We start from the raw sequence: 20,239 nt of genomic DNA, 5'->3' as shown, positions 1-20,239 counted from the left end.
TGGTGTGTGTGTGCGTGCGCGCGCGCGCGCATTCCCCGGCAGGGGGCGGGGGGTGCTCGGGGTGGGGCCTTCAGGTGGCGAGGGGGCGGGGCGGGCGAGGGCGGGGCCGGAGCCAGGTAGAGCTGCCCTGCGGCGGGGCGCGGACGGCCGCGATGAGGTGCTGCCGCCTCTACGAATTCGGTAATTTCCGGCCCCGGGCTCGGGCCCCTGCGTCCGCCGTCCGCCGGTGACCTGCCCCACGGACCCTGGTTTGGGGGCGCTCCACGAGGCGCCCTCCGGTTCCTTTCCCAGCTCAGGCCTGCCCCTCCCCCCCGTGCTTTGCAGACGCGGCCCGCGGTCCCCGGAGGCTTATGCGCGTGGGCCTCGCGCTGATCCTGGTGGGCCACGTGAACCTGCTCCTGGGGGCCGTGCTGCACGGCACAGTCCTGCGACACGTGGCCAATCCCCGCGGCGCCGTCACCCCGGAGTACACCACGGCCAATGTCATCTCCGTGGGCTCAGGGCTGCTGGTGAGCGCGGGGCGGGGCGGGTCCACGGGCGTGGGGGAGGGGAGGCGGAGCGTAGAGCAGCGCGGGCTTCAGGCTTTGTGTCTTCCAGAGTGTTTCCGTGGGACTTGTGGCCCTCTTGGCATCCAGGAACCTTCTGCGCCCACCACTGGTGAGAGGGGATTTCTGGAGCTTTAATGGTGAGAGGGGATTTCTGGAGCTTTAATGGGGCCTGGAATCAGGGAAATGACGACCTGATGGCTTCGTCTTTAAGTGGGAGGAGGAACCTCAGAGACAGCAAGGTGTCTTATCAGTGGGAGTGTCAGGCAGGCTTGCGAGCAGCTGCTCACTCTGATCTTCTGCCCTTGCCAGCACTGGGCCCTCCTGGCAGTAGCTCTAGGGAACCTGCTCTTGTCTGCGGCCTGCTCCCTGGGCCTCCTCCTTGCTGTGTCACTCACTGTGGCCAACGGTGGGCGTCGTCTCATTGCTGATTGCCATCCAGGACTGCTGGATCCTTTGCTACCGGTGGACCAGGGGCCTGGACGGTCTGACTGCCCATTTGACCCCACAAGAATCTATGTGAGTGCATGCTCTTCTTGGCCTTTTTGCAGTCTACAGGGCCTTAGCCCTGCCCTTTAAACCACCCCTACCTGCCACTTCTGTCCTGCTCCCTCTCAGTCCCCCACCTTCCCTCGTCACCTTTTAGGATACAGCCTTGGCTCTCTGGATCCCTTCTTTGCTCATGTCTGCAGCAGAGGCGGCCCTATCTGGTTACTGCTGTGTGGCTGCCCTCACCCTACGTGGGGTTGGGCCCTGCAGGAAGGAAGGGCTTCAGGAGCAGGTAAGGAAGACAAACAGGAAGGGCTCATTCAACAGGGACTGGCTGTGTTTAAAGGTGCTGAACTGTAGTATAATTCAAGGCAGGAGTACTAACTCCATCCTCCCCTACAGCTAGAGGCACTGACAGAGCTTGAACTTCCCAAGTGTCAAAGACAGGAAAATGAGCAGCTACTGGATCAAAATCAAGAAATGCAGGCATCACAGAAAAGCTGGGCTGAGGACAGGTAATCCATGAGAATTGGGGCCTAGGGAAGGGGGGAGGCAGGGAACCACTCTTAGAACTGGGTCAAGTCCTTTGCTGTGCTGCCTGCCCTCTGCTCTGACTCAGGTTCTCCCTTCTATGGAGCAGGTGCTGATCCGGAGGCTCAGTTCATAATGGTGACATAAACCCCAAGATGATGTAAACAGTTGTAATAAAAGTACTAAAACTTGATGATGATTACCTTTGAGGGGGGAAGGACACGAAGCTGACGTTGGGGATGACTCTGATCAAAGAACACAGTGATCTCCATTACCTACAAGACTTTAATGAGGGAGAGAATCCAATAACTCTTCCCTGAGGCCTACTGGTTACTGAAAGGAAAAACTGGTGCTGGGTAGCCCTCCACACCACTGACTAATGAATTTCAGCACATCCTGGCACACTGGACTGTGGGAAGTCTGTAGACGAACAGTAGAACAAGAGAGGAACTCATTAGTGCTAAGGAAAAGCGCTCCTTCTCTAAAGAAAATCAACCCCATCTCAGTAAGGAGAGCAGAGTCCAGGGCCTGCTCCTGCCTTCCTGACATTCCCACCCACCCTTCTAGCGGTTTCTCACTTTTCAGTGCTGCTCTCCCCACCCGCACCCTCCAAATCTCCCTCTCTAACCTTGATAGCCATAAGAAACTTATTCCAATTGTCCTTGTTAGCTGCCTTCCCTGGCCGCTTAAACTCAATTTTGTTCCTCAGAATGGGGTATCCTTTGGGAGAAGAAAAAAACAAATTGGCATTTGAGAGGGAAAACCAAGAGCAATTTCAGAGTAAATACTCTCTTGAGCCTGCTCCTTTCCGCCCACCATGGAACGTGGACAGGTGTAGGACTGTGTACCTGTAATGAGGCAGGGTAGTGCCCGAACGCCAGTGCTCGCTGCCACCAAGGAAGCTTCGTACACACCACGTTCATCCCGAGGCAGAACCTGCTCCAGCCTCTGGTCCATTGAGACTGTGAGTACCCAGTCTCGAACCTCTTCCCTCTGAGCCTCCTGGAAAGGACAAAGAAGCAGCATCTTCACGCAGGACAGGGCAAGTGGAAGGTGGGGAGTTGGGAGTCTTACTAAACTGTCATCCTGTGCACCATCTTTTCCCCATATGTGATCCTCCTTGGATGGGGTTCCTTGTCACCACCTTTTCTTTTTTCTCTGCTTCTACTTTCACTGAAGGAATAGTGAGGGTTGAGGCCCTTCCACAGACGTTGCCAGCTGATGCCCATTACAAAGGTTAGGAGGACCAACATAAAGGGATAAAGTGTCCTCCCTTCAAAACACCCTCATGCTGGTGAGGACTTCCCCAGTCTCGTCTCATGCTCTTACCGGTACGTGCTGCTTGGCTGGGAGTGGCACCTCAAAGGGAATGTCTGTATCCTGAAAGTCAGAGTGGTCAAGGGCATCCAGCGTTCCTTCTTCAATTGCCTGCGGCAGAGTGGGCAGCCATGAGATAGACACATTTCCATGACAGGTGAAACCTCCTGCCCTCTGGGCACAGCTTCTTTACTCACATCGGTCAGATCCAAAAAGCGGTTGAGGAAGATGAATGCCATGTTCTCCCAGCCAACTGCCTGCAACAGAGAAAAGTTGCAAGTGGGAGTGAGCAGCTGGGCTTGGATGCTGCTCTTCCAGGGAGGAGGAGGAATCCAGGAAGACACAAGAACACGGTATCCTCCATAACATCAGCCCCACACTCTGCTTTGCTCTGCCTGAATAGACCAGGCATTCTACCTTCCAACTTTTGATTTCCCTGTCTCCTCTGCCACACCCTTCCTCGACCCAGCTCACCTTGGCCGCAATGCCTGCTTCATAGAAGGCCTTATCTGCAGGTAGGAGCTGGGTGTGGCGTAAGAGTGAAACAGAAAGCCTGGCAGCCACAGTTTCCTACAGATTAAAATCAAAGCATTATGATCCTGGCACATAGCGACTGAGCTACCAGCCCAGTAACCTTATGGCTAAGGCAGCCACAGAACCAGAAAACCAGTAATACATACTAAATTACTCTCAAGCAGTTCTGGATCTTTTTCTTTTTCTATTTCTGTTATTCAAGTACGCATAGCAAATTTACAATACGTGATCACAAGCCAAAAGGATGTGTATATCTTAAGAGATCAATGCAGAAATTGTGGGATTTGGATGTTTAAGTATAATGAGGATGGAACTATGTGGTCAGAGTCCTAAGAAAGCCGTGGAGGAGTCCAGGAAGAAAGCCACCTCAGTGAGAGGTAGATTTGTCTAAATGGAAGAGAAGCTACGAGAGAAGTGGACCAAGCTTGAGAATCCAGAACTTGAATTTATTCAACTTCATGCATTGGAAGATGCTTCTCTTAAGACTGAGTGCCCCTCCCCGCCATCTCACCAGCTGTTTGACACTCTGGGCGGCCGAGCGAGTGGCATAGTAATGCGCAATCAGCAGCATCGTCTCGAACTCCTCATGGGCTAGAGAGTTTGCCTCACTAGACTTCACCAGGTTTTCACACTAGAGCAGGAGGAAAGCGCAGCCTGGGTCAGGGGTTGGAGGAGGGCCAGAGAGCTCATGGCCATGGACATGGACAAAAGTGCAGCCCATCTGAAGGTAAATATTTATGTGCCTCAAAGAAGAGACGAGGACAAAGAAGTAGGGTAGCCTTGTCACTCTGTCACAGAGCCGACTTCCTCACCAAGTTAAAGAGCACGTCCCGAAGATCAGCCCAGTTGTGATAGGCCTCAGCACTGTTGGTCCCAGGGGAGCTCACCATGTCCGAGAAGATCCTTTTGTAGATGTTGAAGTTCTAGGGGTGGTGGCGAAAGGAGAGCTGAGTGAGAAGAGGTAACTAGAAGAGAAAGTGCAAAGGGGGCCAAAGAGGAAACGGGCTGCCAGTGTGCATGTGGAGGAGCTAGGGGACACTGATGGAGAAAGTGTTGATCCTTTTTTGGAAGACAAAAGTAAGAAAATAACTTTCTTACAACTGGTGGTCTGCGTGTGGACAGTCCCAATGTTAATGGGCTGATATTCCAGGGAGATGGGGTGCTCAGAGAGGAGAGCAGCGATTGGTCTCTGAGGGAGGTTAGTAAGGCCCTAGAGGTGTGTGCACCTCTAGGGCCTTACTAAGATTCATCTTACTAAGATTCATCTCTGAAAGGCCATTCCCTGTATTAGCTAAGAGCATGGGGAGGTTGCTGAATGTTTCCTCAAATGGTAAGCCTTGAGAGGCTGTACATTTCAGAAGAGGCTGGTGTGGGTCTCTGGGCAGGATGCTCTCTAAAAGAATCCTTTGAGAAGACAGTTCCTGAGGGGATGGGTGGGTTTTGAGGAGACGTAAGAATTTCCTTGGGGAGACCATCACTCCAAGGAGCAGGCTGGTACCTGTGGGTTCGCAGGGGCTCCATGCTGCACGTACAGGGCCAGTGCCTGGCTATAGCCACCCTCTCGGATCAGGTGAGTCGCATACAAAGCCACATATTTGTGCAGAATCTTGTAGTTCTGTCCCAGAGATGGAGGAAAAGCATGAAGGAGGTTGGCCATCAATAAGACCAGGCAGTGAGCGTGGGGTGGTAACCTGAGGCCATGGATTTGTTTTGGAGGCAAAGGCCTATGCAAGTCAGGCCCAGCTAGGCCTCTGACTCCAGTTTCAAAAGGGTGGAAGACTGACTCTCTGATGCTGGTTAGGGATCTCTGGGGTTGGGCTTTGGAGGAAGTAAGAGATACAGCTCTGGGGCAAGGAGAGCCAAGGGGTAATGTCTGGAAGAGCTAGGGAGGGGAGGAGGAGAGCAGTACCTGCTTGGTAGCCGTTTCAATGCACTTGTCCCACTGGCCCTGCTCCACATACAGGTCCAGAGCAGCCACCACATCCACACCCACCAGCTGTGGAGCAGTGGAAAAAAGACAGAGTTAAGAGGACAGAGAGGGCATGAGCAGGGAGAGGAGGAAGAAAGTCCCTTGAGCCCTCATACGTTCCGCCTCTTGATGCCTCTTGATAACTCTCTGCAAGTCTCACCGAGTCCACTTTGCCCTTGTTCTTGAGGAACTCCTTGTAATGCTGGTCCACGTAGTCTTCATACCTGTGAAGATGTGCAGGGATCTAGTGCCACACAGTCCCAGCACGCACACCCTTCCCATGAGAACTTCCTCCTCCTCTTTACAAAACAAAGAGAATTTGCTGGAGAGAAGGGGTCAGCAGCTTACCGGGGATCTAACTCCTTGGCCACACGCTTAGCCTTGTTCCACTCCTCGCCCTCAATGAAGGCATCGATCGCTTCCTTGACTAGGTCCAGGTTCAGATAGAGCTCTGCAGCCTGCACGGTAGGAAATAAGAGCCTGGAGACCATCTCCCCTGTTTCCACAGAACTAACTGCAGGTCACACCTGCCAGGAGGCCGACCTCACATGCCTTTCATGTAGATGGCACCATTCCACCCCTCTCTGGGGAATCTTTTTCTTTTCAGTCCCAGCACGCTACTTACCGCACTGTGCTTTCCAGTTCCAATCAGCTGGGGTCCCACAATCCGAACTACTTCCAGACTGCGTTGGGGAGGCAGAAATTTGATGGCGAGTTCAGCTGCCTGAGAGGTGGAAGAGAAGATGACAATGGGTAGGAGAGACAAAATACCACTGCGTGTCCTCAGCCTGGTCTTTTTCCCTTCACTTGCCAACCTTCTCTCCTGCACCTTCTACTCTCCTGGGCAAGACCTGCCTCATGGTCCCTCATAGCCTTGAAATGACCACCAGTGGACCCATCTGTCAGACACACTCTGCTGTCTGAGGTCACTGCATTTGATCCTGCCCCTCCCAGACAAACTGGCTTCTCAAGTTCTTTGTCACAAACAGAATCTTGGCAGTGTGGTACAGAGAAAGAAGACTTTCTGCAACTATTTGTGTTGGGCTTTTCTGTGCCTCAATTTCTCTGTAAGTGACGGCTGGTCTGATTTGCACCATCCAGAACAGAAGCCACTAGTCACGCACAGCAAGTCCCAACTGACATGCGCTGTCCGGTTAAATATACACGTATATAAATATACACGGTTTTCACAGTTTTAGTAGGAAAGAAGGAATGCAAAGTATCTCAGTAAGTTGAGAAATTAGTAGTATCAGTAATACAATCAATCAATAAGGGGCACTTGGGTGGCTAGATCAGTTAACTGTCTTCCTCCGGCTCAGGTCATGTCAGCGGGGAGTCTGCTTCTCCCACCTCCTCTGTGCTTCCCCTCCCCATTGTGAGTGCATGCACACACGCTGTCTCTCTCACTCAAATAAAAATCTTTTAAAAAAATCGACAAAGTATTGATTACATGTTAAAATGAGTTTAGCTATATTTGATTTGGTAAATATTCTTATTTTCTTATGTTTCTTTTTACTTACTTGAATGCAGCTATACTAGGAAATTTTAAACTTACCTGTATGACTTCACTTTGTGACTTGTATTCTATTTCTATTGGACAGTGCTGCTCTAGATGACCTTGGAGACCCCTTCCAGCCCTAAAACTCAGTAATTCTACAAACCTGAGCAATCTATAAGTTTACTCTTTCCACTGTGATCCTGACATCCTCATTGGATTTTATTTTATTTTATTTTTTTTTTTTTTTTTTTTTTTTTTTTAAGATTTTATTTATTAATTTGACAGAGAGAGATCACAGTAGGAGAGAGGAAGGGAAGAGATCACAGAGAGAGGAAGGGAAGCAGGGCCCCCGCCGAGCAGAGAGCCCGATGTGGGACTCGATCCCAGGACCCTGAGATCACGACCTGAGCCGAAGGCAGCGGATTAACCCACTGAGCCACCCAGGCGCCCCTCTCATTGGATTTTAATTTCCACATACATGGCCCATTTTAGCTATAGTCTGCCTAAATCTTCCTAGTCTCTCCCCCACCTATATTTTTTTTTTTTTAAGAGTTTATTTATTTGTTTGACAGAGAGAGACAGCGAGATAGGGAACACAGGCAGGGGGAATGGGAGAGGGATAAGCAGGCTTCTGCTGAGCAGGGAACCAGAGGTTTGGGGCTTGATCCCAAGACCCTGGGATCACGACCTGAGCTGAAGGCAGAGGCTTAATAACTAAGCCATCCAGGCACCTATTCTTGCCTTAGTTTCTTTACCTGCCAAATCCCAAAGCTTAAAGCACCCCATCTGGGAAGTTGACTAATCTATAGAAGGTATAGTCCTGTACAGATGCCAAAAAACAATGCTCCAGAGTAAAACACAGCAGGTGCTTCAAACACACTTGCTGATTAAATTTGCATAACCATCAGTCCTTTCTATACCGCCCCCACCCAACTACTAAGGGCTCTTGAGTTCCAAGGCCTCTGAAACCCAGAGGGGAATTCTGCAGTGGCATCACTGCTCCAACATTTTATTTAGAGAGCTGATCAATCTCATCCCCCTCAAACTCCTAATACCATATTTCTCTGAATCAAAGATGCATCATTTACTTATTTTTTGTTTTAGACAGCATGAGTGGGGAGGGGCAGAGGGAGAAGAAGAGTGAATCTAAGGCAGATTCCGCACCCAGTGCAGAGCCCAATGCAGAACTCGATCTCACAATCCTAGATCATGTGCTGAGCTGAAAATTAAGAGTCAGATGCTTTACCCACCAAGTCACCCAGGTACCCCAGATACATCATTTAAAACTTCAAATGCAGGGGCACCTGGGTGGCTCACTGGGTTAACCCTCTGCCTTTGGCTTGGGTCATGATCTCAGGGTCCCGAGATGGAGCCCCACATCAGGCTCTCTACTCAGCAGGGAGCCTGCTTCCCCTTCTCTCTCTGCCTGCTTCTCTGCCTACTTGTGATCTCTCTCTGTGTCAAATAAATAAACAAAATCTTTTTTTTTTTTTTTTTTTTTTTAAAGATTTTATTTATTTATTTGACAGAGATAGATCACAAGTAGGCGGAGAAGCAGGCAGAGAGAGAGAGAGGAGGAAGCAGGCTCCCTGCTGAGCAGAGAGCCCGATGCGGGACTCGATCCCAGGACACTGAGATCATGACCTGAGCCGAAGGCAGCGGCTTAATCCACTGAGCCACCCAGGCGCCCTAAATAAACAAAATCTTTAAAAAAAAACATAAAACTTTACATGCAACCCAATTTCTAAGATAATAAAATGTGATTATATTTATGTTTAGGAATTGATGAAACCTACTGACTTGGCTTAACCGGCTAGATTCTTCTCTTTAGGAGCTTCTATGTAGAGGAGGAGACTCTGCTTTCTTCCTGGCTTCCTTCTGGCCCCAGCTCCGGCCTCTGGATTTGCCCTTCCAGCTCTGGTCCCAGGTCTGCCCCCTCCCTCACAAAGCCTCCCTCCCTCTCAGTCGAGACCTCACCCGCCTCTGAACTCCACTTCAAATCACATCCTTTATCTTCACCGAGGTACTCAGTTAGCTGAGCCACAGTGGTGTCCAACTTCCCCCAATTTCAGGCTGTTAGGCATTCTGCCTCAGATCCCCTTTTATAGTTTTCATAGTTCTGGCTCTAGCATCTAGCAAGCACTCAGCAGGTACCTGCCGCCTGAGCGAAAATGAGAGGCCCAGGAGGAAAAAGCAATGTCTGAGGAGGAATGCTGGCTGTGAGGGCAGTCAGGGAAGTAGGCGGCCAGGAAGGGTGGAGCCCGCCTCACCTTCATCCAGCACTTTTCCACCAGGCTGCTGCTGCCTGAGTCCCGCACCTTGAGGTAGCAGTCGACGGCACGGCTATACTCTCCAGCCTGCTCCCACTGGCGAGCTTGGTCCACGAGCCCCTCCATGCCCCTGAGATGAGAGTACACGTGTCCAGGACAGGCTGGGCAGCGTGGCCTATCCCGTGCACACCTTGTGACCCAACCTCCAGCCCTGCCGACACTTGCTGCCTCCTGGCCTCATACCTGGCCCCTTTCTTGGTAGCCTCCCGCTCATACTCTTCCTGCAGAGCCTCCAGCTGGCCCGGCACATAGTCCTTGCAGATCCGCAGGGCATCGCTCCATAATCCAGCCTCCTGCTCAGATTTCCAGGTATCAGGAAGGCAGAGGCCGGAGTGACACCTTCCCACTGCCACACAGGTGCTCTATACTATGGGCCACGGATCCCTAGGTCCTTGCACCTCTCTTCTCCTCCTTGTCTCCTTCCCCCTCTCCAGTGCTAACTCTCTGGATCCTTCTCAGTAGTATTGGTTAGTGTAGTGCTCTGTGGGTTCTTACACTCTCTCCCCCTCCTCAAGGCCCTGAATCCGGTGCCCTACCTTATAATAATTGAGGGCCAGGCCCGGTCTCTGGGCCCGAAGCAGCAGCCCTTCTGCTTTCTGAAAGTCCTTCTCTTCCAAGGCCCCCCGGGCCTGCCCCACAAGCACCTCGGCGACACTGTCAGGATCATGGGCCTCGGCCACACGCTGAGCTGCCTCCCAGTCCTGGTTATGGACGAACCTGCTCCCAAAAGAGGACACAGGGGAGGCTCAGCACAGCACTGAGGCCTCAGTAGTGGGAGACAAGCAGCCATATCAGAGGGGGTAGAAGATTTATTGGTACTAGGTTCAGGTGAAGGTGGCCATGCCAGGTCCTGGGGCTGCGGTTGGGAGGACGGGTGTAAGGAATTGACGGGTAACTCACATGAGGACTGCTTCCTTGGGCTTACCAGCCCTGATGAATTCAGCTTCGGCCTCTTCAAATTTACCCTGTAGGGACAGAAGGGCAGCCGCACACGATCAGAAGCAGATTGCCATCATGGCAGCCGGGAGACAGGAGAAGATCAAGGTCAAAAGCAAGGGAGAAGGAGCACATCCATACCTCATCCTCCAGGTACATAGCATATCGGAGATGAATTTCAGGGGTTTTGTGCTTGAGGGCCAGCCGGGAGAGTTCAAAAGCAAATTCAAATGAGCTGAAATGGAAGGTGTAGGTAAGGTCTGCCTACTCAGTACTTTCATTTTATAAGAGGCGGAGCAGGGCAAGAGAAAACAAATAGGGTAGAGACGGGGCCAGGGGAGGGAAAGGACAGACTGAGAAGACAACCCATGTGAAGTGACACAGAAGCACACAGACACGTAAAGGAGGACGGGGTCAGGGGACACTTGGAAAAGCCTGTGCTTCCTGCAACCAGTGGGCATAAAGGAATGGGATGGGCACGAGGCAGGGGACCGCAGTGAGCCTCCCAGCACTACTCTGCCCCGGGAGCGAGGGCTCCGGGTTCTCCACCACTTCCTCCTGAGCCACATCTAAAGCAGAAAAACTGTCTCTCTAAAACATTGACTACCCTCAGCCATCTGACTCCATGCAGGATTATTACTGGTCTTTGTAACATCTGCTTAAGAAAAGCTCTTTTTGCATTTAACAGAAGCCCACTTCTGTTACTCAGAAGTCAATTACTGGCTTAGTGCACCTTTGCTTTAAAAGCTCTTCTCTCTGGGGCACCTGCCTGGCTCAGCCTGTAGAATGAGGGACCCTTGATCTCAGGTTGAGTTCAAGCCCCACACTGGCTATAGTAATTACTTAAAAAGGTCTTTTTGAAAAAGAAGGAGAAAAGCTGATCACTTTCCATCTTCTTAGAACAGCTAAACACTGTTCTGAGCCCCCGGGGAACAGGGGCAGAGCTACTGATTCATTCCTTGCCTCTCCATCACGTTCTTCCAAGGATTTCTTCACTCCTGCCTCCATTTTCAGAAACACTTCTCGGCTATACAGCCGTTTTTCTTGTCTATGTAGAGGCTCTGTCTCGAAAGGGGCCAGTGGAGAGAAGCCGTGGGGCCTCACCAGTTGTCAGCGGCGTGGTCCACGGCAGCTTCCAGGAGTCCGAGCTTAGTGAGCAGTCTTACTGCCGACTCTCCTCCCAGGCTCTTTGCCCACAGATAGGCCACGTGCTTGTGGGCATTAGCTCCTCCGTGAGCCTTGGCCACCTGTGAAGCAAAGCCATGTGGCAATCCTCCCACGCAGGGCCACAGGGCTGCTCCCTTCCCCCTCTCTGACCGGACTGCAGCTTTGACAAAGGTCAGGTCTTTCTACTAGAACAGGGATACGGCTCAGTTTTGGGGTCTGTTAGCCTGCTCAGGTCCAAGGATGGACTTCAGGTAGTCCACAGACCCCTCCTACCGCATGTGAAATTTTGCCTGTCGGTATGGGTGTTTTCCAAAGAGACCCACGACCAGTTCAGAATGTGTCACTTGAGAGTGGGGAAGAGGGACGGGCGTGTCCCCAGAGTGACCTGGACTCCTTACCCGGTAGGCCTCCTCCCAAAGCCCATTGGACCGGTACATGTTCACTGTTGCCTTCCACTCCTGAGCCTCGAGGTAGTGATACTCGGCCTCCTGCAGTCGGCCTTCAGCCTCCAGCTCCTGGCGAAAGGAGGGTCAGGATGGGGCGAGGGGGACGTGGGGCCTGTTCGGGGAAGAGATGGCGAGACCGGAGAAGGGCTCACCTTGCCCAGGTGTAGGTGTGTGTCACTGAGGAGATCTGGGTGGTGCTTCCCTACCAGGCGGATCATATCATCATATAGCTTGTGCTTTTTGAACATGGTGATGGCAAGATCAGGCTCTTCCACTGTCACGTAGAGCCTGGGGAGGGGAGAGACACCTGGGGCCTCCTTGACCCAGATTCCCGCATCACTGCCCTCTAGGCAGATGGCGCGCATCCTCAGACGCACCCCTCTCCCTGCATGCCTCCTCTGGGGCTGCGGCTTACCTTTCCGCCTCCCGGTACTTGCCCTGTTTCTCCATCTCCTGAGCCTGGGTGATGTACAGCACTGACACGTCTTCCGGCCTCATGCACTTCATCGCCAGCTGTGCAGACACACAGAGCCCCAGTAGCCTCGGGCGCGCTTCCGAGGGAAGCGGGGGGCTGCAGAGTGGCCAGGAAAACGCGACTCGGGGGTGACCTGTATTCCCAGCAACTCTGAACCTTCCCAACAACCACAGGGGTTTGTGTACGGATGCTTTCCTGGTCAGTCCAGGGAATTCCAAGACCATAAGGAGCAGAGTCAGGACTATATTCTGCTCAGGCAGAAAGGCCAGAGATGCCCTGTGCTGGGGCACGTGTTCCCACTCCCGTGCTCCCGCCGTGCCCACCGGGTTCTGGGCGCAGGCAGGGAACGAAGTTGCCGCTGTGACTACAGCTTGGGGAGGGGCATTTGGGGCTCCCCAGCTCCCAAACCCTTCTGCTCGCTTCGGAATTACGGGTTTGGAGCAAAGGCCTCTTCATCCTTGCCTTTCCCTGCGGCTAGGTATCCAAGCGCTCCAGACTTTTCTATTTTGGTGCTCTTTCTCAGCTTTCAAGGAGGCCGGTGAAGAGGGGACATCAGAGCCCAAGGAAAGTGGGGATGGCCCCAGAGAGGTGGAGCCCTTGGACGAACCGCACCCCGCTCTCTACCTTGTGGGCTTGCTCCCAGCGGCCGGCCCGAGTGTACATGTCTATTGCATCTTTTGTTCGGTCTCCCTTAACGTACAGCTCCTCCGCAATCTGTGCTCGAGACAGCAGATACAAAAGGCCGGGAGCAAGAGCGTTAGAGCAAGAGCGTTAGAGCGGCCTGCAGGGGGCAGAGCAAACCTGGCGGGGAGGGGACGGGTCCTTAGTCCACAACACAGAAGAAAAGAGGGCTATGGTGTCTCACACCCTCCACTGTTTTGAAAACAAAAACAAAAACAAAAACAAAACAGCCAAAACCAGAATGGGGAAAATACAACAGGCAGTTTAAAAGGACCTAAAAGGACCTCATACTTCTGCAACACAGGGCAATTCCACATAGGAACTTCCATGGAGTTCCATAGGAAGAGAGCTGGAGACTCACTTTTTAGGTCTGGGAGAGGGCTCTATGTTATGTTGGAATGAAATAAGGGAAGTAAACTGCTTTTCTTCTCGCTCAGGGTGGCTGGTGCTGCTGGACCCAGAAAGAAGGATTTGGTGAGGGGCCCCCACTTCCGGTTCTGGGTTCTCTTCTCATTCGGTACTGCGTTGCCTCCAGCTCCAGCAAGGGACTTTCCTCACCTCATACTCCTGCAGAGACGCATAGTGTTGGGCCACGCGGGGATAGTATTTGGACGCAGTGTTCCGGTCCTGTAGATCTAATATATAAATGGCCTTCTTCCACTGGCGGGCGCCCAGGGCAGCTTCAATTGCCTTAATGGAGCACCTGGCAGAGTTGGGAAAGGCATCCGTGCGTATGAGGCAAGAGGAAGACAGGTAGAGGTAGGGAGACACCTCAAGCCTACTCCAACCTACATGGTGCCATCTCTCTCGGAGCCTCGGTGCCCTTACTTGCCCCATCACTTTGGACCTCACACCCAGTCGCCTTTGCACCCCTCTACCTGGCTTCAATGTAGTGATTAATGGCTGCATCGAGCTGCTTCTGCTGCACCAAATGATCCCCCCAGGCCTCTTCCAGTCTCATCACCTCCACTGGGAATGCCAACCGAGCCAGCTCCACCGCTGCCAGGGACAGAGAGGGCACTCAGCTAAGCCTTCCAGGGATGGGACTCCGGGAAATGGGGTGTGGAAAATAGGCGACAAGTGGAGGGATGGAGAACTGAGCCGATCCACCAGAACAGGTGCACAAAATTGGTGCAGGGGCATTATTCGGGCAAGACTCTAACAGGGAAGGCTGGGTTGTCCGGGGCAGTACCTTTCATGAATGCGCTGCCTTTACAGTAGCACTCCAGGGCCCGCTCTGGGTTTCGAATCTTCTCAAAGAGATCACCTGCCTGTTGACACATACCACGTGACTACAACAATTACCCTACTACACTAAGAATCAAGTATCAGCCCCCAAAGGTGGAGACTCAGCCACCAGTTCTGGGGGGTTATGCACTCCAGGACTCCCCTAGGGAAGAGGGAGCGCTGAGTCCTGGAGAGGAGGGACAGGAACGGGAAGCCAGCCATACCCTTTCATACAGCTCCCCCTTGATTAGGGCTGCAGTGATGTTTTCTACCAGCTCGGTGTTAGCTAGCAGTTCCTCCCGGGCCAGCACCAGTCGGGCAGCTTTGGCAGGGAGCCCGGCTTTGAGGTAGAGGCTGATGGCTGCTAGTCCATCCCCCTGGCTCTCCTGTAGCTCACCAGCTCGCTCCTCTTGCTGTGTGTCCATCAGCCACTGGTAGTAACTGCGGCGCAGCTTCTCCAGGGCTGGGTGCCCCTGGACATGCAAGAGAGGCAAGACAAGTCACATCCCTCCTTCCTGTACTGCTTCCCAAGCTTCTCCAATCCCACTGTAAGAACGGAAAGCCTCCCGGTCACCAACGTGCCAACTCCCAGCCCGACCCTGTTCCAGCTCCTATAGCCTCCTTGGTAAGAAGAGGCTTCGGATATTGGTGGAACTGAGCTGCGAGCACCATGGAGAGGACAGAACTGCTAGTACCTTGGCCTGAGCCACAGCGATACACTCATCCCAACGGTGCAGTTCCTGGTACATGTCCATAGCCTCCTCAACGGCATTCTAAGGGAACCCGGGGAGAGGAGAGGGGGACACCAAGAAGTGAGAGGAGCATTATGGATCGGCAGGCTGTCCTCAGCCCGGGTATGATGCCAGCCCACGGGGACTGAAAGCCTCACCCTTGACCTATGCACAAGCAGTGTCGGATTTATCAAGAAAGCAGAAGGAGGGGCGCCTCGGTGGCTCAGTGGGTTAAGCCGCTGCCTTCGGCTCAGGTCATGATCTCAGGGTCCTGGGATTGAGTCCCGCATCGGGCTCTCTGCTTGGCAGGGAGCCTGCTTCCTCCTCTCTCTCTCTGCCTGCCTCTCTGCCTACTTGTAATCTCTCTCTGTCAAATAAATAAATAAATATTAAAAAAAAAAAAAAGAAAGCAGAAGGAGGTTAAGCCCCAGGGCACCTCATTTGCATAGGCCCCTTCCAAGGCCTTATTTCTTAAGGAGGGCTCCTCAAATTTTATCCATTTCGGGCCCCACAAACCCTGGATTTGCCTGTGTGCACAAGCACGGCCAGGGCAGGCTCTGGGGTAGGGGGAGGCGGCAGATGGGGAGGCAGCAGACAGCTTATAAAGACATAACTGTAAGGACTAAGGCAGAGCAGAGCCAGAAGGAAGGAGTGACATTTTAGCTGCATCGACCTTTCTAGAAGCTCTCCCCCAGAGCTCTCTCCTCCCCTCAGGCTGCCTCACTCCCCCTCCCGCCCAGCTCCCCTCTTGAATCTGGTCCCTCTGCTCCCATCACCTGCTCCAAGAAGATCATCTCAGCCAGCTTGTAGTTCTTCTCCAGCATGGCTAGGCGTGCTCGGACCTGGTAAAAGTCCGTTCCTTCTCCACCCTGTGGGGCAGGAAGAAGGCTCTGGTTATCCTGTCAGCACTGCAGGAGCCATTCAGACTATGTGAGCTTATTAGACAGGAAGGCGACAGAGACGAGGAAGCTAAAAGACCAGAAAGCTGAAAACCTTCATGGGGCTTAAAGGATGAGGTCTGGCAAGCCATTCCAGAGCGGTCTGACTCGAAGGTGGGGGTGGCCTGGACAGAACAGAGCGCGCGAGCCATGGCTGGAAAGCCAGGGGTGGTGGGGCTGGGCGTGAAGAGAAATCTCAGCTTGAGAGACTGAATAATTCAGGAGGATAATACTTGCATATTCCCGAGACACTTGGTCTGCAATCTCATTGGTCTCATGCAGGAATCGAGCTTTTGCTACATGGCCCAAAGCAGAAAAGCACCTACAGGGCGGAAGCAATCATAGTAACAGCAGCATCACTGCAGGATCAGCGCGGACGCGCCGGCCCAGCAGCCGAACACTGAGCCTCGGTGAAGTGCCGCGCGGTTTCTGCCCCTAGAGACACAAGGGGATACTCGGATGAGGGCCTCGCTCTCAGGGAACTTACTTTCTGGGGGACACAAGTAGTTAGTATGCAAATAAAGATATTCCAGAGAAAGAAGAGTGAAATGGAATAGCTTGACAGTACATATAAACTGTAACGGAGGGGGCTGGTTCAGCTGGAACTCAGAGAAGGCCTATCTGAGGAGATGACATTTGTGCCAAGACCTAAGTACAAGAAAAAGTCAGTCACGCAAGATGGGGAAAAATTATTCCAGGCAGAGGGAACAGCGCATGTAAGGTGCCATGGCAGGAATGAGTCTGAAATACTCAAAGGGCCCAAGGGGTGCCAGTGTGGCTGGAGACTAACGGGCACATGGGTACCTAGAAGATGAAGGGGGCAGAGGCCAAATAGTGTAAGGAGTTAGGACATGCCATGGGCTGTGGATCTTATATTAAGTAGAACAGTAAGCTACTGGAAGGTTCTGAGCAAAAAAAGGACACAATCTGATTTATGGTGTAACACATGATTTCAGCTATTGTGGGATGAATGGATGGTAGGTGTGTAAGAACAGGATCCGTGAGACTAAGAGGCTTTTGTGACACTGCAGGTAGAGGTGTGGTCTGTTCTGGGCTGGACAGTAAGAGCTTCAGGATGTGTTCTGAAGACACTGGGTCAGGGCCCTAAGACGAGCTGGTCGTCTAGCTGTAGGGCCATGGGAAAGGAAGCATCCAAGAGGACTCCTGGCAAAACAGCAGCAGCTGACATTTACTGAGCACTGAGAATTCTCCTACTTTCTTCACTGCCCCTATGATTCTTCTTTACCACCCCAGCAGGTAAATGCTATCATTCCTCCCATTTACAGAGAGGAAATTGAGAAACCAAGGTTTAGCAAGGCTCACTTAACCCATGGTTATACAAGCTGTTAAATGGAGCCAGATAACTCGAAAGAGTCTAAAATCCCAAGACTGTCCTACTAACTACACCCCATGCCGCATTCGGAAATACACGTCAACACCTGGACTGGAGGGCATGGGTGTGAAAACTCTGAAGGGGGACCTACATAGGGGAAGCAAAAGCAAAAAAAAATCTTATAAACTGGGATGGAAGAATGTTTGGAATAACTACCTGGAAGGTATTACTGGTTGTAAGGGCAGGGGACTGGTGCCTCAGCACTGGGAGGAGCGTCTCACACACACACACCCCCCACCCACCAAAAATGGCCTCTGGCCTCACTTCTGGTCTGCCTCACCTCTCCGCGATGTGGAGCTGCCTTGCCTCGAGTGCCAGTTTGCTCAAGGTTTTCCACATTGCCTCTGTTTCTGGGGTCATTTCCAGAGTCTCCAAGAAGGCTGTGGCCCTGAAGAGAGAAGGAAGGAAAGCAACAGTGCAGGTGCAGCAGGGCGCAGAGGAGTACTGGCGATGGGCAGGGGTGGCGGGGCCAGTTGTCTGGCCCATCCCAGCTCCTCCAGCCTCAGAACCAGCCTCTCCCACCACCTCCCGGGGCTGTCAGCCCAGCCCCTCACCGGGTGTAGTTGCCGTCATCAATGGCTGTTCCAAACTCGATCAGGCCCTCATCCAGCGTGTAGGCAACAGTCGTCACACCTTCGGTCACCATCACCTCGGTCTTCCCACCGCCCCGCTCCAGACCTACCACATCACCCTGTAAAATTTCAGTCCCCCCACCCCACCCGAATTCCAGGTTAGTGTCTCCACCGACTCCACTGCAGAACGGACAGGCCTTACCGCCCCCCCTAACGCGTACAAGCTGAGGGAATCCCAGTGGCCCTTGTTTGCCCGGCGTTTCGTTTCCTTCAAGCAGGTAAGAAGCCCTTATCTACACGGACGCCCTCAGCTTCCGGGACACTCAGAGCTGTGCCCGCACTAATGCCTGCAGGTAAAATGACAAAGTGGGCAACCACTTCTGCTTCCGGCTTGAGTCCTGTTAAAATACAACTTTAACCTGGGCCGTACTTTTGCATACCTTCGTTGCTTAGGTCACCTGAAGAAATCGCTAGGCTTGCTTCCTAGTCTCCCGCAGGGAGGAAAGGAAAGGAAAAGCAGGAGGGAGGGAAGAAGAGGTGGTAAGGAGGGAAGGGAGGGAAGAAAAGGAAGGAAGGGAAGAAGAGAAAGAAAAGGAGAAAAACAGAAAAGGGAAGGAAAACATAAAAAGGAAAAGGCCGGTAAGCTAAAACCCGAGCAGGAAAAAACAGGGAAGCAAGCGGAAAGGGTACAGTTGCCCTGATGCAAACACAGCAGCGGGTGAATAAAGCAGGGGTCCTCCAGCAGGATGAGGGGGCGATTCTGAGAATGTGTTAGTCATGAAATCTGGGATCCTCTCTTCAGGAAAGGGAACAAAAGCCATTAGTCTGCCCGATTCCTGCAAAAGCAAACACTGATCATCTCTAGATGAAAACATGCCCATGTTAGGCCCTCGAGATTCTAAAAATTATATCCAATGTAATGTGAGCCCCCCAATAAAAAAAGGGTCCCCAAAATAGAAGTTAACCACCATAAAGGAGTAAACAATAACAAGAACTACAGCACTTGTGGCCCTCCAAGGATTTCTAATATTAAAAATAACAATTATGGAAGAAACCAGTTATGGAATATGAAAGAACTGTAAAATGTTTAAAGACCTAAGAGATGGAATGAAACATTAAGCAAGGGACAAGAGACTCTAAAAAATGGCCACATTGTGTTCACTTCAGCAGCAAATATACTAGAAAAAATGACCAGGCAGACTAGAGAAAGAACCAAATAAAACTGTATGAAAAATTCAATATTTGAAGTAAGAAAACTCAGTGGGTGATTTCAATAGCAGATGAGACGATGGTGAAAGCGAACCCCTGACTTGCAAGATGTTTCTTTTTTTTTAAAATAATTTTTAAAAAATTATATTTATTTATTTATTTGACAGAGAGAGAGGGAAACAGGCAAGGGGATGGGAGAGTGGAAGAGGCAGAAACAGGCTTCCTGCTGAGCAGGGAACCCCATGCAGGGGCTCGATCCCAGGACCCCGGGATCATGACCTGAGCCAAAGGCAGACACTTAAGGGCCAAGCCACCCAGGCACACCTTGCAAGATGTTTCTTAAGGAATTATCCAGAATGTAGCACGGAGCGAGAAGGAGGAAGGAAGAGTAAGAGGTTATAGAGGCACAAAGACAGGACAAGAAACGGAACACATACCAAATTAGAGTTCTGAGGGTGAGAAAGAGATTTCGAGAGAAGCAGCAACATTTAAAGAGCTCACGGCTGAGGAACAAGGTGTCCTCACAGATGGAACACACACACACACACTCACACACACACACACACAAACGCGTGCGCGTGCGCATACACAATGAGCATAGTTAAGCAGAAGGACATTTATATGCAGACATAATGTACCGAAGCTTCAAAATGCTGAAAAAAGAAAAAGACTCTAAAACCAACACGACAGGGACGCCTGGGTGGCTCAGAAGGGTAAGACTCTGCCTTAGGTTCAGGTCACAATCCTGGAGGGAGTTATGGGATTAAGCCCCCCACCAATCCCTCCCTGCTCAGGGGGAGTCTGCTTCTTCTTCTGCCCCTCCCCTTGCTCTCTCAAATAAATAAATAAAATCTTTTTTTAAAAAGCAACAGGACAACACAAGGAGCTGTGAATAAACTTCTCAGAACTAAGGGGGTCAGTCAATGGGAAGACAGTATTTGCAAAAGACTAAGAAAAACTGTCAATTGTTCTTTCAAGAACACGCCAAATAAAAACATTTTCAGATAATTCCATTTCAGTAATTTTGAGAAACTGAGGATTTATCTTTAAACACTTTCTCTCAAGGAGGTAACTCCAGAGCGAAGATCAGCAATGCAAAAAGAAAGAGTGAGCAGAGAAACTGGCACCATGACGGTAAATGTAACCAAATTCTGGCTGTGTAAAAGAATAACATTTCACTTTGGGGATAAAAAAATACTGGGCAATAATGGCAAGGGGGAGTTAATCAAAGTTCAGCTCCTTGTATCATTT

General features: G+C 51.6%; 2 protein-coding genes across 5 annotated transcripts in view; one reads left to right on the top strand and one right to left on the bottom strand.

Annotated features, from left to right (window-relative positions):
* Positions 1-70: 70 nt before the first annotated feature.
* Positions 71-1,758, top strand: KRTCAP3 (keratinocyte associated protein 3). 2 transcript variants are annotated; one of them, XM_004765431.3, is made up of 7 exons: positions 71-180; positions 325-509; positions 598-657; positions 858-1,064; positions 1,192-1,326; positions 1,437-1,549; positions 1,675-1,758. In XM_004765431.3, exons 1-7 carry the CDS (start codon positions 153-155, stop codon positions 1,679-1,681), a joined length of 735 nt encoding a protein of 244 aa, XP_004765488.1. In that variant the 5' UTR covers positions 71-152; the 3' UTR covers positions 1,682-1,758. The 2 variants fall into 2 exon arrangements, with proteins under 2 accessions (XP_004765488.1, XP_004765487.1); XM_004765430.3 differs by having other exon boundaries at positions 1,654-1,758.
* Positions 1,759-1,832: 74 nt separating this feature from the next.
* Positions 1,833-20,239, bottom strand: part of IFT172 (intraflagellar transport 172) — a 34,471-nt gene continuing 16,064 nt past the window's right edge. For all 3 annotated transcript variants that reach the window (XM_045073908.1, XM_045073910.1, XM_045073909.1), the window contains 32 exons: positions 17,762-17,898; positions 17,488-17,595; positions 16,052-16,136; positions 15,653-15,745; positions 14,841-14,918; positions 14,370-14,618; positions 14,111-14,189; positions 13,797-13,917; positions 13,477-13,621; positions 12,862-12,951; positions 12,178-12,275; positions 11,915-12,050; positions 11,715-11,831; positions 11,254-11,396; positions 10,291-10,384; positions 10,114-10,178; positions 9,750-9,930; positions 9,397-9,506; positions 9,154-9,283; positions 6,011-6,109; positions 5,734-5,843; positions 5,546-5,609; positions 5,326-5,412; positions 4,915-5,031; positions 4,229-4,339; positions 3,928-4,047; positions 3,357-3,452; positions 3,080-3,139; positions 2,895-2,993; positions 2,414-2,567; positions 2,194-2,285; positions 1,833-1,985 (listed from right to left, as the gene is read on the bottom strand). In XM_045073908.1, coding sequence (XP_044929843.1) covers positions 1,896-1,985; positions 2,194-2,285; positions 2,414-2,567; positions 2,895-2,993; positions 3,080-3,139; positions 3,357-3,452; positions 3,928-4,047; positions 4,229-4,339; positions 4,915-5,031; positions 5,326-5,412; positions 5,546-5,609; positions 5,734-5,843; positions 6,011-6,109; positions 9,154-9,283; positions 9,397-9,506; positions 9,750-9,930; positions 10,114-10,178; positions 10,291-10,384; positions 11,254-11,396; positions 11,715-11,831; positions 11,915-12,050; positions 12,178-12,275; positions 12,862-12,951; positions 13,477-13,621; positions 13,797-13,917; positions 14,111-14,189; positions 14,370-14,618; positions 14,841-14,918; positions 15,653-15,745; positions 16,052-16,136; positions 17,488-17,595; positions 17,762-17,898 — 3,558 coding nt within the window. In that variant the 3' untranslated portion in view covers positions 1,833-1,895. The remainder of the gene's footprint in view (positions 1,986-2,193; positions 2,286-2,413; positions 2,568-2,894; positions 2,994-3,079; positions 3,140-3,356; positions 3,453-3,927; positions 4,048-4,228; positions 4,340-4,914; positions 5,032-5,325; positions 5,413-5,545; positions 5,610-5,733; positions 5,844-6,010; positions 6,110-9,153; positions 9,284-9,396; positions 9,507-9,749; positions 9,931-10,113; positions 10,179-10,290; positions 10,385-11,253; positions 11,397-11,714; positions 11,832-11,914; positions 12,051-12,177; positions 12,276-12,861; positions 12,952-13,476; positions 13,622-13,796; positions 13,918-14,110; positions 14,190-14,369; positions 14,619-14,840; positions 14,919-15,652; positions 15,746-16,051; positions 16,137-17,487; positions 17,596-17,761; positions 17,899-20,239) is intronic.

This window comes from Mustela putorius, unplaced genomic scaffold (genome assembly GCF_011764305.1).
Source record: "Mustela putorius furo isolate JIRA1106 unplaced genomic scaffold, ASM1176430v1.1 tig00537293_pilon_pilon_pilon, whole genome shotgun sequence".
Taxonomy (NCBI): domain Eukaryota; kingdom Metazoa; phylum Chordata; class Mammalia; order Carnivora; family Mustelidae; genus Mustela; species Mustela putorius.
The sequence above is the reverse complement of the archived record's forward strand: the minus strand, read 5'-3'. Positions and strand labels throughout refer to the sequence as shown.

What these genes read in the sequence shown, in the direction of transcription:
- KRTCAP3 (XM_004765430.3), top strand. Translation starts at nt 153, where the DNA reads ATGAGGTGCTGCCGCCTCTACGAATTCG. An exon ending in TTGACCCCACAAGAATCTAT is followed by an intron (nt 1,065 to 1,191) that starts GTGAGTGCATGC and finishes GTCACCTTTTAG; the next exon opens with GATACAGCCTTGGCTCTCTG. An exon ending in AAAAGCTGGGCTGAGGACAG is followed by an intron (nt 1,550 to 1,653) that starts GTAATCCATGAG and finishes GCTCTGACTCAG; the next exon opens with GTTCTCCCTTCTATGGAGCA.